The sequence below is a fragment of the Cydia splendana genome, chromosome Z, assembly GCF_910591565.1.
Source record: "Cydia splendana chromosome Z, ilCydSple1.2, whole genome shotgun sequence".
In the NCBI taxonomy this organism is placed as follows: Eukaryota; Metazoa; Arthropoda; class Insecta; order Lepidoptera; family Tortricidae; genus Cydia; species Cydia splendana.
In genome coordinates this window covers 48747500-48765368 of record NC_085987.1, presented here as the reverse complement: position 1 = coordinate 48765368, position 17869 = coordinate 48747500, and the positions used below count along the sequence as shown (strand labels likewise).

Sequence of the window (17869 nt, the reverse complement as noted above, 5' to 3'; positions counted from 1 at the left end):
GAGTCTGGTTACGGCATAATAGCCAGAGTTTAGCCTAGCACAGAGGGAATCAATATGCTCCTGCCACTGCAGTCTACCGTCTAGAGTGAAGCCTACGAATTTTGCGGAGCTTACAGCCCCAATTTTAGTGTTTTGTATTGCTACAGGGATTAAGTTTGTGGTCTTATTTGTTGCCAATGAGAAGTCCAGAATATTCGTTTTTCGAGGTTGAGCTGCATACCGTTCGCAGTAAACCAGTGCAAGAGCTTCATTATTACCGTTTCAACATTGATACGGAGCTCATCTTCACACTGTACTGGAACACTGACTTTTACTTTTTTGATTTAAAAATAAATAATATATATAAGACATTTAATATGTGACGATAAAGGCGACAGTCCATTTCCAACGACAGCAGCACTACCATTAATTTTGCTATGGAAATTGACAATTACACCTACGCTTTCAGTACCGTAGACCGGGGTGACTTTGGGAAATTTGGGGTTAGTTTGATAGATTTAAAACGGCCATAGAATTACCATTATTCATTATTTACTGAGAATGTTCCTGTAACTAGTTAGATTACTATATATTCATATTCACCTACTGTAAAAAATCTCGTATAAATATATATTATGGCTTAAAAACTAGAATTTTAAAGTCGCCCCAGCATTTGAAAGTCACCCCGGTCAGTGGTACTAGTAGTGCAGCTGCGATCAGAAATGGAATGTTACCCTAAGAAAACATGAACGAACATGTATAGACAACAAAAGCAGAAAAAACAGAACATTCAGTGTGCACCACGAAATGGACCCAACTCAGCATACTGGTAATAGGTATACAAGCAGTGCTGGCCTTCCGTAGGGCCCATTCGGTGATTCAGAAATAGGACAGAACTTTCTCAAACATGCCTGGAAACATTGCCTTTACATTCGTAAAAAGGAGGCTGCGAAATACAGTGTTGCTCGTACATACAGGCTTTACACATTCAAGCAACTACTTGCAATTACTATACATACCTCGGCTGGGATAGAATTCACCCTCAAGCCCCTATTTTTCAGCCTTTGTAGTAAAGAACATAAGGTACCTACCATTTAAGTAAGAATATGCCTAATAGATTAGGGTCCCGATTGGGTCCCTTCGGGGCCTTCGGGTAAGCAAAACTAACAAATTGTTAAATTGAATCCTCTAACTATCAGAAACTCTTTCATTTTCTTATCTTCCAACTGTTTCCCTTTGGTTAAACAAGCCTAATAAACTGCTACATCTAATCTTCTATCGAGCTCTTACACTCTCAAGTCTTCCATCCAATCGCTATCACACTCCCATACCTATGCAGCACCGCGCCAAGGTTCAGCACCGCACCGCCCTGGTGTCAGGTGTGCCCCTTTGAGATACAGCTTATTGGCAGAGAGACGAATAGACAAACGGATAAAGTAACGTAAACGAAAATTGTTAAATTTAATTTTCTAGTGATGTACATAGTGTAACACACTACTAACATACTAATAACGTAAACGCAGGAGTGGTCGACCTAAGAGGAGATGGCAGATACCTAAACCTAGAAACATGTTTTAACAGCCAGAAATTGCACTAAATAGAGTGAAAGTATACAGCCCAAGCGGCGGGATACTATATAGGCTTAAAAATACATCAGCAACTCTTTCATTCTCTTTTCTTTCGTTCATGCCCAAACAATTTTAACTGACTTCAGAATCCCAGACCTATGCAGTAGTGCCCCTCGGTTCAGCAACAACTGCACGACCCTAGTGTGGCCCTCGCGTGACGCTATGTGCAGCGGCGTCAGGCCCTCGCCGTCGCTCTCGTTGATGATGAACGTGCCCTTGTCAGAGTCAAGCAGCTGGCAGGCTGTGTGGTAACGCCCGTATCTGAATAATTCACAAAACAGTTTAAAATTCGATCGTTTTATGGTCCTCAGTAGTAGTTCCACTTTCCCAAGTGATTCTCGAGAGCAAATGCACGAGGTACTGTAAAGATACCGAGATTAGGTACCAAAGGTGAGCCCAAAATATTTGAGGAGTTTCTTTGATTTCTCTAGGATCCAATGATCAGAGTCTGACTTGATGACAATGATGACAATGCGACTAATTATGAAGTATAAGGGAGGTAGCACACGATGACTTTTTGTAGCGACTCATTAGCGATGCAGCCGCATAAAGGCCACGATACAGTCGCGATGCTGTCGCTGGTGATACACTCTCGCACACGTAAACCCGATTATGCATCGCTACTATCGCGATACAGCATCAATACAGCCGTGATCATCGGTACAGCCGCGATACAATATCGATACAGTCTCGATGTAATCCGCGGCAAACGCTTTCAAACATTTTTTCAAATTGGTACCTACAGCCTTCTTCGAAAAATTGGTTCAATAAACACAATAAAATTAATTGAAAAACACAATAAAATTAATTGAAAAACACAAGAAAATGAATAAACTTCTCCTTCGATTTGTTTAAGTAATGCTTAAGAAGCAAGTCATACCTGGCAGCAAAATGCAAAGGGCTCTCATTATTGTTGTTTTTCAGATTGATGCAGGCTCCTAATCTGATGAGGTTCTCTAGGGATCTGATGTGGCCCTCGCGGCTCGCGTAGTGGAGGGGAGAGCAGCCGGCCATGTCTTTTTCGTTGAGGAGCTGGGCTAGGCTCTTCTCGCAGCGGTCCTGGTGGGGAGATTGTCCAGTGACGGTTTTAGCGGTGCTTATGTAAGATTGTTCTCATAGGTCTGATATAGGCATTAAAGTAGGAAGCAATATTTTGATCCAAAGATTGCGATTGTTACCTATTAATGGCCATAACTTATGCATACGCAAGACGCCCTGCGTAGATACGCGTTAATAGGAGGGTTATGATATATGGCGGTTCTAACCTATATAAATAAATACTTGACGCACGTTACACAAGCAATGTATGTCTGTCAAATCTGATAATCATTCAACTAGAAATACTTTTCGGATAGTCACTACTGTTTGTACCCTCGCCCATACTGTCAACTGTACATCGGTAGATCGGTATTTTGTAATGAGGTCCACCGATGTATGTACAGTTAAGAGCGTTGCTGTTTGTTATACTAACCTTTCAGTCGGCTGCGAATTATTCCAGCCTGCCACGAACGTCACAACCAGGTGCAGTACATTGCGAGAGTTGAGGTACAGCCTTATGTCCGCGGATCTGGCGTATCTCTATCGATGGTAAAGTGTAAGGCCTGAGTGGACGCTCGAAGCGGAGCGTTCGGCGGGGCGTGCAGCGTGGCGTCGGGCTCACAAGTGATTTGAGTAGCGCGCACTAAGGCCGCTCCTATACGTTTGCATTTCTTTAACATGCACGCCACACGCCCCGCCCCGCTGCACGCTCAACTCGAGCGTCCACTCAGGCCTTACACTAAGAGTTCTGGCAGTTCTGCTATTAGCCTATTACCTTGCAGTTGGCAGCGAACTCTTCCAGCCTACCACCGTTCATGACGACAAGGTGCAGCACGTTACGGGAGTTGATGTCCTTCAGCCGGATGTCGGCGCCCAGGCGGATCTGACAAGTTGAACGTGGTAAGAACTATAATTCTCATGAGATATAATCTAAATATTTAAGAAAACTTTATTTAATTTGTATTTTGAGAGGTAGTGTTAATTAAATCAATTAGTCAATAATGGCTGTAGGAAAACATAATTTACGTATTAATATTATCTACTCAGATCGTTTTGGAGCGCGACTTAAAAACTCCGTCAAAAGTTTGATGATTCTATCTAGATTACAGTAGTGAAAATTGTCTTCCTTGAAATATTGTCCATCTAAATATTTTAGTGTTCCCACAAAATACGTTTTCACGCCACTGTTCGGAAATGTGGCAATAGATGGTCTAAAAGTAGACAATAGCTGTAGCACCTGAACCACCACTACTACAATGTTTCATTGTTATCATCATCTGTCATTGGTGACTGTTCGCTACAACAATGAGTATCATTTAAAACATAAAAATCAATAAAAGGTATTTTTTGGCGCAACTTTTTCCTTCAAAAATAAAATTAGGTTATTTATAGGACCAATTTCTTGTTTAAAAAAAAAGAAATGACAATACCATTCAGTTCATTTTTTTTAACAATTATCCATTCAGTTCACGCTTAAGGCGTTTTTTACTTTTGTAGCTGTTTGTGTTTTTTTTTTAGCAAAAACGCTTCTAAGTTTAGAGTCGGTTTGAAACAAATAACAGAAAAACGCCTCTTAAAAGTGATAAAAAAGTAAAAAAGGCGGGATCTGAAAATACTTACTGAATTGGATAGTGTAAATTGTGTTTGACTAAAAAATACAAGAAACACGTATCTACGCTCGCTATAAAAATGAGTTCTTCTAGTGAAGAAAATGATATTCTTACGCTGACGCCTACCGAAATTCAAGAGACAGCACAGGCAGTGGCTAGTAATTTGCTACCAGAGAAATCGCGGGGTAGTACTTATAGTTATACAAATGTTTTCTTATTTCCTCGCAGTAGTTGTGAAAAGCACTATGTAATGCCTTGGCCGGAAACGCTAAAGATGGACTCGTATTATTTGAGGGCCTCCACTAACGTGTCGGCCCTCAAACGCACTCGTCCATCTTTTAGCGGCTTCCGTCCTCTCCTACAATGTACTATAGTTTTCGGGAAGTTTCTCTTCATAGGTAAACTTCCCAGCATATGTACCTTCCGCCGACCGCCCTAAAGGCAGCGAGACTATAGGATGAACTTATTTTTCGAACTCTCTCGCACCAAATATCACGAGCAGATCTGAAATATCTCTGCTTAATACCAGAGTATGAACTGTTCTCCATCCAGCTCTAGAGGCAGCCAGAAGAAGGGGTGATCTTCTCTCCTTATCCAGGGGGTTGATGTCCGAGCCCTCCTTCACCAGGTAGTCCACGATGTCAGGGTGGTCAAACATGGCGGCACAATGGAGGGGCGTCATGCGCTGGACGTCACAGGAGGTCAGGCAGGCTAGCTTCTCTTTAGGCTGCATTGTGAACATTAGTTTGACGATTTCTAGGGCGCCCTGTGGAAAACAGAGGATTACGGACATTGTACTTACAATTTGTAGCAGTATAGATACGGTAAGTACAGTTGCCATCAGATATATCGAAGCGGCCAAGGTGTAGGACTTCCCAAAAAAATTTCATTCCTTCTATACCGTTACCGTCATACAAAGGGTTATGTAGCATAATTTCTAAAATCAAATTTTCCTAAGTACAAAATTTCTAAAGACAACATCGAAAATCAAAATGTCTAATGTACGAAATTCCTAACGATGCATGTCCTAATACACTTTTAATCGAACGATCTCATTTTCGAAAATCAAGATTCCTTTGTACAAAATGCCTAAGGACAATACTTTGAAAGGCAATATGTCTAGTGCTCAAAATAGCTACATTCAAAGAGCCTAGTGACAATATATTGAAAATCAATATTTCCGAGAAAATTTCCTTCTTACCCTGAGTTGACGAAGCTCCGCTACGCGGAGCTACCATTTCTGGGTGGTTTGACCTTCGGGCATCTGAAGCTACCTAATGAACCTAACCTACCTATTGATTTAGTTTAGTGTGACGTCCGTGAAAACAGTACACGTTGGGGAAAAAGCGTAGGTAGAGAGGTTAGGTTCGTTAGGTAGCTTCAGATGCCCGAAGGGCAAACCGCCCCTGAAATAGGAGCCTCGTAGCGGGGCTCCGTCTAGTTAAGTTGTAAAGAAATGTTTTTTGAAAAGAAAGTTTCATACGTTAGACTCTTAATTTAAGCTAAGCTCAACTGAACGTAGGAAATAGGTCGTTAGTATTTTCGTGCACTAGCAGTATTGTACTTTAGAAATTTAATAATAGGTTGATTAACCGTAGGACATGCATCTTTAGGAATTTCGTACATTAGACATTTTGATTTTAGAAATTATGCTACGAGTACATAACCATACAAAGTCTATGAAAAATTGTAAAGGAATGAAAAAAACCTTGGTATACTTTTTCTGAGTAGATATCATTATCAACTGCAACAAAAATGGGGTAGAGCTAGGAGATATATAACCATAACAATAAATAAAAAGTGTTGTGGAAAACTTTAACACATTCACTGCCCCCAACGCACATGTGCGTTCACCGTCATATAAGTTTGTTCCTAGGCCACGCCCCCTGGCAGTGAATGCGTTAAATAAAATAGCCCACCAATTCTGTAAGCATGCTATAGGTTAACCGACCTGGGCGCGAATTTACAAAAGCTATACTATTTCAGTCACGACTCAGATTCTAATTAGGTGAGCTTTTGTTTATGCATATTACTTAACAATATCTATACCGTTTCGGTAAAAAGTAGTCACTGAAATGGATTAGCTTTTTGCTTACATATTTTCAAATATTATTCACGACAAAACCTAGTCGAGTTTAGTAAGGTCAGTCACGTTTGAATGTGATATCTAAATTTTAATAATACTCATTTAATCAACTGGATTAGCTATTGTCGCGATATATTTAAACATTAATGCTCTCACAATACCTAGTCGAGCGGAGTCTCGCCGTCATATTTGTTTACCGTGAACTATGTAAGTTCTTACACCCTTATTCATAAACGCGATTCAATCCTCAATTAGCTAATAATCGTTTGTCTTTTTCTGTCATTTTGACTTATGTATTTGTAAGAAAGCTGCCACTTCCAAGAAAACGAAATGTTGTTGGAAAAGTGAGTTAGGTTCGGTTAGAACTGCGACTCCCAAGAAAACGAACTGTTACCAGAAAAGTGGGTTAGATTAGGCTAGAAATGCGACCCCCGAGAAAATGAACTGTTGCCAGAAAAGTTGGTCATTCGATGTAAAAAAAGTAGGTTCGCTGTTTGGTCCCAGTTCACCTAACACGCTCCTCCTCGCTTCGCTCATCGTCGCACCTATCTTGACTCTGTTAACTCTGTGAAATGTATCGAACTAGACGTTATATATCGTATTAATAAATAGCCAACCGAATAATTTGACCAAAGAAATGTACCTACTTATTCCAAACGTTGTACCTACACATAAAAATAATCTACTTAACAATAATTCTCTCAAGTAAAACGTTGTCATGATGAAAATTTGGCAAATGTTGGTTGCCAAAGTCATCTGCGAAAAGTTGGTTGGCAAGTGAAATTCGGACAATAAAACTTCGGAGAAAAAGCAGAACACCGTAGTAAATCTTGGTCCTTAAATAAATCATCTACTTCGTTTCAGTCGACTTATGATTGTATTGCGATTTCATACTAAATATGTCCTAATAAGAAGTCTCAACTGATATGTTATAAGTTCTTAAGTAAAAAAAAAATTAGGTATTGTTAAGACAAGTAATTAGCACTAACGGTAATTAATACAATACAATCGGAGTCATTACTAAAATATTATTCAAGTGTTAAATCGCAACAAACTAGCATTTGTAGCAACAATATCCGTATTAATTTAGTCAATAAAGTCTATACGATTTCAGTAAATTTCTGTACTATAATGGATTAGGGTTTTGTCAAGTTTTGTCCAAATAAAAGCTAATCCAGTTCAGTTCGCATCTGAACCTTATCAGTATAGGCTTTGTAAATTCGCGACCTGGGCACACGCCAGATGCACCGGTGTAGACAAGTCATGTTGCTGTGTAGATATTTTCGCGCCGGAGCGAAGGCACAGCTCCACGGCCTTGATGTCGCCGCCGTGCACCGCCGAGTGCAGCGGCACGTTCCCCTCGTTATCGTATAGCGAGATCATCTGGACAATACAAACATAATAAACTCTAAATTCCACATAAAAGAGAATGAAAATTATTTGTAGGTGTAGCCGCCGTGCAGGTCAGGATCTCGACGACTCAAATAAAAAGCTTCGATTTGAAGTAAACTATTATAATTTTCCAAAGGTATCTGATTTACAAGGGTTCCTTGACTAAACGGTTAGATGTAGAAGTGGTGTGGTGATTGTATGGAGGCTGATGAAAGAGTGATTTGCATAATTTGAAAGTACAAAATGGTGGTTTAGATTTAGGTGCCTCTAATTGGCCGCGATACAGAGTATGTGGAGCGCTCCTATTGGCGCTTTAGAAAAAGCTTCCAAATACTAGCCGAGCCCGACGGCTGCGTTTAGCTACTGCATTAGGTTTATACAAATAAAGGTTGCGTTCGCAACAGTAGGGGAAATTGTATCTTCTTAGAAGTTTCAATGGTGATTATCTCCTTTATTGTTACCTACTTACCTATCTACCTACCATGTTATATTTTATTTGCGCTATGAATGTCATTTATAAGAAGCAAGTAATTAGGACTCTCAAAGTAACTAAAAGGTGCATGGTGCAGCCCTTCTGCAGGCGTATTATGGATGACTTTATCCACGTGACAAAATAACTGTCACTCTTTAACACCGCGGGATAGAAAGTGACGGACACCGTTTTATCACGCTGTCACGTAGACAAGAACGACCATCATATCCGTACCTACAGGTGTTGTATTTGTCTTATGTCTTAACTATTGGCTATATGCAAAGTTGGTGGTGGGAGTAATACAAGCGATGCCAACGCGTGACGTGGTGAAAATATAAACTTTCGTGTCGTTTCTTACTATTTGGCAGCTGCCAACTGTCAAATTAAAGCAACATGTCCCACACCCACTAGGTTGGCGCCACAGTCGTGCATGGAACGAATAGGAGTATTAGGCGACGATGACCGCTTCTCCTCAAGTATTTCATAGAAAATTGTCAATTAAAACTATTCGTATGAGCAGCCTAGGAACTTCCTCCTCGTTCTTGAAAGGGCGGGGGGGGGGGGGGGGAGGCTACATTCGTTCAGTATTAAGTGTACCTGCTCCCGAGTGCAGCCTAAAGACTCCCCCCACTGCAGGAACACCTCCATGGTACGCGACGAGGCGTTCTTGGCGGCCTCGTGGATGGGGTAGTAACCGTTGTTGCACGGACGCTTGCAGATGGCGCCCAGGTCGGTAATCTGTGAACGTTTTCAATGTGTTAGGTGTTTTAATAAAGTTCTAAAATGCACCAGAAGCTAAATTAAAGCAAATCGCTGGCCCAATATTACAGGGTTCTATTAAAATTCGACTTAATGTCACTATGACAATGTTCAAATTTCAGTTCGATAAAAGTGAAACATAGAACCCTGTAATATTGGGCCAGCGAAATGTAATGAAATAAATATTGAAAAAAAAACTTAGGAGTTCGAAACTTTCCTTCGTTCATTCCGAACCAGTGTAACACCTGGTCAAGTTTTAGATACTATTACCATAACTATGGGCACTGTGGCACACCGACCATGGTCATCTAAGGCATCAGTTGTTGAATTGGATCTTGTAATTTAACACCTGCATTACACCTGGATAACATTACCAGAACTCTTGCGCATAAGTGGTGGCCATGAATGACCAGAGCTGTTTAACAGGTTCTTGTAATTCAACACCTGGATCACCTGGGTTATGATGGCCTTACCAGAACTCTGGCGCACAGGTCGTGGTCGTGTATGGCCGCGAAGTGGAGCGCGGTGCGGCCGTGCTCGCCGCCTAGATCCACGTTGAACTGGCTCTTGTACTTGGCGAAGGTCTGGAGCACCGTCACCTATACAAGTAGGTGTTTTATTTGTAAATATAGGTATACAGGGATGAACAATGTAGTTTTTATAGAGTTGGTCAATATAGTTTTACTATAGTTAGCCAATCGGGGTACATAAACAAAAACATTGAATTGAATTGCTCAGATGACAGAGCGCTGGAGTATCGATCCCACGATCCAGAGTGCTTGTGCTTGCTAAAAAAAACATTGAACGTACATAATATTAAAAACTTAACTATTATCCTTACCGAGTACGATTAAAATTGTATTTTTATAGATTGTAATCCTACAGCTACGACAATTCAATAATGATTAATTATCACATAAGTATAAAGTTTAGACTTAATGTGAATGTAAATATAAAATAATATATTATTAATTATTAATTAGTGTATTATCAGTACATAGTTATATTTAATAGATGTGTTAATGGCAAGCATATAAGAAAAAGGACTGTAAATTTCGCTTCACCGCGCCATTGATTTTTTTGGTAAAAGTCAAACTTGGAGGAAGGTATCGTTCGGCGACAGATAATTATTGGAATTAAGTAAAAGTCAAACGTTGGAGGAAGGTATCGTTTGGCGACAGATAATTATTGGAATTAAGTAAAAGTTAAACGTTGGAGGAAGGTATCGATCGGCGATAGATAATTATTGGAATTAAGTAAAAGTCAAACGTCGGAGGAAGGTATCGTTCGTCGATAGATAATTATTGGAATTAAGTAAAAGTCAAACGTTGGAGGAAGGTATCGATCGGCGATAGATAATTATTGGAATTAAGTAAAAGTCAAACGTTGGAGGAAGGTATCGGTCGGCGATAGATAATTATTGGAATGAAGTACGGCGATAGATAATTATTGGAATTAAGTAAAAGTCAAACGTTGGAGGAAGGTATCGATCGGCGATAGATAATTATTGGAATTAAGTAAAAGTCAAACGTTGGAGGAAGGTATCGATCGGCGATAGATAATTATTGGAATTAAGTAAAAGTCAAACGTTGGAGGAAGGTATCGTTCGGCGATAGATAATTATTGGAATTAAGTAAAAGTCAAACGTTGGAGGAAGGTATCGATCGGCGATAGATAATTATTGGAATTAAGTAAAAGTCAAACGTTGGAGGAAGGTATCGATCGGCGATAGATAATTATTGGAATTAAGATGTCGCATGAAACTTCTTTTTGTGTTAGTAGGTACCATCGCCCACGATGTTAACTGACTGTTCGTTAGGGCGTTTCATTTTTCCGAATTTTCGATTTTCATCTGACTTTGCTCGAATTCCTGTTCTAACTGATAAAAAAATATTATACGTTAAAAAATATTAAAATCGGTCAACATTTAGAGGTTGCACAACATCAACAAAGATTTTTCAAATAACCAACGACTCTACAGCGGAGGGTAGAAAATGGTTTAAGCGGGTACCATAAAGGCGGAGAGTAGGATGACACCGAACCTTCTACGTATAAATAAATTTTAAAATTAGTAGTAAACTTGGATTTTGGTTACTCGATAAATGTTCTAGTTAAGATTTTTCAGTTTTTCCACCTGTTTCCAAAGGAAAAGTGCTTTTATCGTGTTTTAGACACACAAAAAATTTGTAATACCTACTATACCTAGTACCTAAGCAAATCCGTAATATTTTCTTTTGTATCTGTTAGGGAGACCTGTTATTGGCTTTATGATTGTATCCTAGTTATAAGTTTATATTGTTTGTTAACGCTGTTGGTCTTCTAATAAAATAAAATAAAAATAAAATAAAATAGACGCAAAATTTAGTTTTCTCATTCGATTTTAGTATCAGTTCATTATATTTTGTCATTTTAGAACATAGTTCATTTTCACGCAATGTATGGGGTTCTCACTCTACCTTTTCAACTTGTGCAACCTCTAAACGTTATTCAATTCTTTTGAAAATTGAAATAGATAGTTTTTAGGGTAGGGAGACTTCATTGGTGAGCAACGTCAGGAAAAATATTACAACTTTTTTTTCTCCATACAAAAGTAAAACACCCTACAGTTCGTAAACCTTATTACAAAAGGCATAAAGTCCACCGATGTACAGTTAGCAAGGTTGCTGTTTGTACAGTCGCCATCAGATATATCGGAGCGGCCAAGGTGTTCACAATATCTGAACACGCACTCTAACGCCTTAACAATAGAGCCGTGTTCAGATATTTGTGAGCGCCTTGGCCGCTCCGATATATCCGATGGCGACCGTACCTACTCCGCAAATTAATAAACCCATGGCTTTCTCATTGTCCTTGTGTTGAGTTGCGAAAATGTTACTACCTACCTAAAATGAAGTAGATAAGTATTTGTACTGTTGTGTAAGTAGGTACAGTCGCCATCAGATATATAGGAGCGGCCAAGGTGTTCACAATATCTGAACACGCGCTCTAACGCCCTGACAATAGAGGCGTGTTCCGATATTTTGAGCACCTTGGCCGCTCCGATATATCTGATGGCGACTGTACCTACTGAAGTAATGCTTTTTAAGGCCGTTCCTTAATATTAACACCCGTTTTGCATCTCGTTCTACAGCTAATTCTTTCGAAAGTAGCTCAACCGCCGCTTTCAAGCAAATACGACTGCTATTTTTATTTTAAGGCTATCGCCCTGCACAAAAAGACAGCAATATTGCCTATTAGGTGGTGATCCTGCCTACGAAACAGGAGGTCCCGAGTTCGAATAGGGCGAGTTACGGATGTTTCAAATTTATTTAATTATTTATCTAAGTATATCTCTATTTATTAAAACCATAAATATAATTAATAACAAACTTACAATAAAAAGTATATCTACCTTATTAAGTTTACTGTGGGACAAGTCGATATGTGTAAGATTGTTCCATAATATAACATCATCTGCAGTAATCTGTTAATCCGTTGAGCTACAATGTCACATCAGACACACTGTGTAATTTATAACATCTACTTTTCTTCTCATTTCAAAATGCACTATAATGTTCACAATAGTAGTTAAGTATCAATATAAAAACTCTCTACGAACGTCCGAACTTCCCGACAATTGGCTCTATACTAACCGGCTCTTTAACTTAGCTTTAGCATGTATTGAACTTGAATAGCTAATATGTTGACAACGAGAAATACACCTGTGCGCTGAAGAAACGTATCCCCAAATGAGGACATAAGTACCTCCACAATGAGGCCCACGTATGCAGCTGGGGATTGGACTGTAATATTTTTAATAAGGCCTTAGGGCTAGTTCACATACGAGCTCTAGAGTTAGACCAAATTAACGTTGTAGGGTCAAAAACTTATGATATGAGTTAAAGTTATGCGACTTTCCTGTAGACATCAAAATCTGAGGGTCACCAATACTATTTTATATTCCCTTTTTAAGGCGGCCAAGAGTTGGGCCCCAAAAATGGCAATTTTTGTTAGGCGGGTCGGAGCCCAGTCAATTGCGAAACCCTGGACTAGGACAATAGTCCCTGTGGCCAAATGAGTTAATTTGGTCTGATCGGTAGGACGAAGCGGAATTACAATTCCTTGTAGTCCGATTAATCGGAATAAGCGGGGAAAAAACTTCATATGGTCCGACCGGTAGGACAGGCAGTAGGACCGCGTGGCCAGAGCGTCTAATTTAAGATGATGGATATCGTCAATGTCAAAAGAGTGCTCGTAAACCATGACGTTGTTTGGTATTTGCTTTTAGTAATGAAAGTAACGAAACCATTAATATATACATACTTAATAGAAGACCAGCTTCTGGCCGCGACTTTGTCTGCATGGGATAATGATGATTGATAAAAACTATCCTATTTCCTTCCACACCCCTCACTCATCTCCGTACCAAATATCATCTTATACTTTTCAGCGGTTTAAGCGTGAAGGGAAAAGACAGACAGACACACAGAGTTACTTTGTCATTTATAGTATTTAATAGAAGGCATAGATAAAGGGTATTACACCCGTCTTTAATCAACCATCTAGATCTAAGCTAATTCCAGTCCCACAACCAAATAACGTGTGCCCGCGCCCTAATATCCCTTGACCTTCGTCTAGCATCGTAATCCCCGCCTTATCTGTATAAGATCCTATCTCCATACAAACTCCTTTTACACACGACATTTGCACATTCGATTATCAATAAAGGGTGTCAAACACATATATCTGTCTAAATATATTAACAGTCACGTTGTACAAATGCTGACAGAGAACCAGCGACCATTAGGTATATAGGCGAAAGGCGAAACTAGTGACCCGCCCGCCTTAAATTATACACCTAACCTCTCCACAAGAATCACTTTATTGATAGGTGATAACCGTATGAAAATCCGTTCTGTAGTTTTTGTGTTTATCGCGAACATACATAAACGGTTCATATATGACTGACACTTATATTATATCTGACATGTCATGTATCACTAATCCTTTTTACCCGACTACGGCAACGCAAAAGAAGGGTTATGATGTTGACCGGTATGTACGAGTATGTGGGTATGTATGTATGTTCATTTGTTCCCTCATAACTTCTAAAGTACTCATTATAATTTGACAAATGATATGTCATTCGAATTATCTTAATCGTCCGCCGGTTATAGGCTATATGACGTCACAAAAAAATGAACACGGCGCCCGCTAGAGGTCATAAAGTCACGAACCAAAAAAATAATAATAAGTAGGTATAACGATAACGTGTTGAATATCATTTGAAAGGGCTCAATTAGTACATTTCAAATATATACATTGTTAGCGCTCTGGCAACCTTGCCAGCTTCGAACCAACCAATGATGTGTGGAGATGCAGCCCAAGATGCCAACATGTACGGCGAGATCAGCGGCCAATCAGAAAGTGCGATGCTAGCGCCAATGTTTCGCCTATAAGACTCATCCCCAGGCAGCGGACCACTCTCATCTCTCTCTTGCTATCTAACCACCGAACGAAACGCGCGTGTCCTAGACAATTATAAAAGAACCTTTTGTATTGCACATCACCATTACAAGAATGGTATATTTTTAATTATTTGTTTTATTTAAATAGCCCAAAAGGCTCATACATATTGTTAGCTTTTGCACCCGGCTTTGCTTGCAAGCACCCGATAAAACAATGAGTAATTTATCGGGTAGGTAATTCGAACTACGAATCTACAAGTGCTCTGGATTCTATCCGCGTGTTACGCGACTACGGCGATACAAGAAGGTTTTTGCAAAAGAAATTTGTTTGGCCACTCTATGAAAACAGCCAATTTTTTTACGAGATCGGGTTTAGAACCAAATCAAAGTTGCTCAGTATAAAATTCTCCTCCTAAAATATTGCAGGACACAAAAAACGCCTGGCAGTGGCCAGGCAAAGCATACTGAAACGTCCAGCAGGCGCCCCCACACTAAAAGGGTCAGGAGTAGTCCGATGTACAGTCACCACACGGAATTGTTATGCTATTTTAAGGGTTCTTGCTAAATCGGAAATTCTATAGCGTATGTATTGAACAACCAATTTAGCTAGAACCACAAATAGCGCAACAATCGCGACGCGTGATGGTACGTGGCGCGCCGCTCGCGGTCCTAAGCCTTCGGCGCCTACATACTAAAAAACCGGACAAGTGCGAGTCGGACTCGCCCACCGAGGGTTCCGTACTTTTTAGTATTTGTTGTTATAGCGGCAACAGAAATACATCATCTGTGAAAATTTCAACTGTCTAGCTATCACGGTTCGTGAGATACAGCCTGGTGACAGACGGACGGACGGACGGACGGACGGATGGACGGACGGATGGACGGACGGACGGACGGACGGACGGACGGACGGACGGACGGACAGCGGAGTCTTAGTAATAGGGTCCCGTTTTACCCTTTGGGTACGGAACCCTAAAAAGTCGGGCATAGCCCGACGTACGTGGCGCGCTGTACGCGTTCTAAGGCCGGGCGCCTCCGGTGCCCTCATACTAAAAGAGTCGGGCGTAGCCCGACGTGCGTGGCGCACCGTACGCGTTCTAAAGTCGGGCGCCCTCATACTAAAAGAGTCGGGCGTAGCCCGACGTGCGTGGAGCGCCGTACGCGTTCTAAAGTCGGGCGCCCTCATACTAAAAGAGTCGTGCGTAGCCCGACGTACGAGGCTCGCTGTAGGCGTTCCATAGCCGGACGCTGAAGGCGCCTCCATGCCAAAGGAGTCAGGCGTAGCCCGATATTTGCGGCATTCTGCGTGCATTTCTGTACTGAGCTACTGAGGACGCCTACGCAAATGTAATATAAAGTGACTTCAAATAGTTAGTAACGAAATCATGACCCCAAAATTAATTAAATAAAAAAGCGGCCAAGTGCGAGTTGGACTCGCCCATGAAGGGTTCCGTAGCAGCAAGTAACATAATAAAATTGCGGTTTACGATTTATGATGTATTAAAATAACTACTTACTAGATCTCGTTCAAACCAATTTTCGGTGGAAGTTTGGATGGATAAAGTGGCATACGACCACGGCTATCCTCTGAATCTCTGTAAATGGGTAAATTTTTGAAGAGGGTGTTTTTTCGACATTTTTTAATTTTGGAAAATCTGATTACTTATCATCGTTTTAGGAAGGGTTCTTAACATCAAAAAATATACTGTAGGAGGCACCATTCTACTTTTTATAGTTACCAAGATATGGACATTTAAATATCGACATTTTCATGGCACTATTTAGCCATTTGTAAGGTGCTTTTAACATGTACATGACATTTTTTCGACATTATATGGCAGTATCAAAAATTTTATAGCACTATTTATTATTTTTGTGGCATTATTAAGACCCTGACGACACTTGTATGGCACCTTGTCGACATTTGTATGGCGCTATGTAGACATTTATACGCCACAATCGACATTTGTACGGTTAAAATAGCCGTATAACTGTCGTCAACTCGTCATACAAATGTCGCCAATCATATTTAATAGCAAAATTTCCTACACAATACAAACGATTCACTCATTTATTCTACTATATATTTTAACAATATATTTGCAACTATTATTATAAAATACACATTTTTATTTCGACTGTGTACCAACATATTGAGCGTCCATACAAATGTCATTGTGGTCGTACCAAAATATATCGAAAGAGATTATTACCTGTTTTTATATAAATTAAACTGTTTCCGCATCCACACTCGGTGGTAATCGACGCCCAACTAACCGCACTATTGCGTCGTAAATTTGATCTAACCGTTATTCAATAGACTAAAAAGATTTTGGGGGGTATCTTTAAGTCATGACAAAACAAGTGCCACGCGGGACAACGATAAAAAGGCTTCCCTTGTTTTATTAAATAACGCATTCATTTATCTAAATGATTAAATCAATTCTCTAGAAAATGCTCTTTATGAAAATACAAAGTTATTAATAATACGTTACCTACATCCAAAGTTATGATTTTTTTTTATTGGCCTATACTGCCACTGGGACACGCGAAAAAGCGGATGATTTCGCCGTTTTTGGAACTTCAAATGCGATTATTTCAGAAACAAATATTATTTAAGGTACATTCTTCATTCTTGGTCGCATCCATCATGACCTTAGAGGATATAACCAACGGAGACGCCATGTCTAAAATTTTCGGTACAAAATAGTCTGCCGTTTTTTGCGGGGGAGGGGCACATCAAATGTATAGGTACGTCATGTCAGATAAACGTCAGTCCATACATATGGTTGACATGTGGTTGACCATTGGCCGCCTATTTTCGACAGAGGGGAACGCCTGTTAATGGCGGCTCCATTGTTAATTACTCCGTGATCATGACTGATGATCGTGGTTGGTGGGTTTTGTTCGGGCACGAACACACTCTCGCCATCGATTCCGGTCCATCGCTTTCCTCACCACGTCATAGAATTTCTGAGATGGTTCCTCGCCTTTGAGTTGGTCAGTCCATCGTGCTGGTGAACGGCCCCGTGACCTTTTGCCATCAGTATTACCAACAACGATTAACCTTTCCAAACTTTCGTCTCCCCTTCTCATTATATGGCCAAAGTAACTTAGGAAGCGTTGTTCACAGATTGTGGACAATCGCACTTTCACGTCGAGTTCCAACAGTATGGAGTGATTCGTGCGCTTAGCTGTCCATGGTATTCTCAGCATACGCCTCCAACACCACATCTCAAAGGCATCGATCCGTTGTTTCTCTCTGCTTTTGATTGTCCACGTTTCGGCTCCATACATAAATATTGGAAATACAAGGGCTCGTACAAGTCTCATTTTAGTGTTTCTGGATATTCCCCGATTACGCCATATTTTCTGAAGCCGCGTCATGGCATCTTTAAAGTCCATTTCAATAGAACTTGCAAACTATGTAAACAAAGGACGTAACTTTGTTATGTCAC

At 40.2% G+C, this 17869-nt stretch overlaps 1 protein-coding gene across 1 annotated transcript in view; it reads right to left on the bottom strand.

Moving 5' to 3' along the window:
* Positions 1 to 17869, bottom strand: part of LOC134804146 (transient receptor potential cation channel subfamily A member 1) — a 52788-nt gene that overhangs the window by 21400 nt on the left and 13519 nt on the right. The window contains exons 4-10 of the mRNA XM_063777091.1: positions 9438 to 9563; positions 8803 to 8943; positions 7569 to 7724; positions 4782 to 5021; positions 3421 to 3528; positions 2488 to 2666; positions 1704 to 1868 (exon numbers count right to left, since the gene is read on the bottom strand). Of these exons, the coding sequence (XP_063633161.1) occupies positions 1704 to 1868; positions 2488 to 2666; positions 3421 to 3528; positions 4782 to 5021; positions 7569 to 7724; positions 8803 to 8943; positions 9438 to 9563 (1115 nt within the window). The remainder of the gene's footprint in view (positions 1 to 1703; positions 1869 to 2487; positions 2667 to 3420; positions 3529 to 4781; positions 5022 to 7568; positions 7725 to 8802; positions 8944 to 9437; positions 9564 to 17869) is intronic.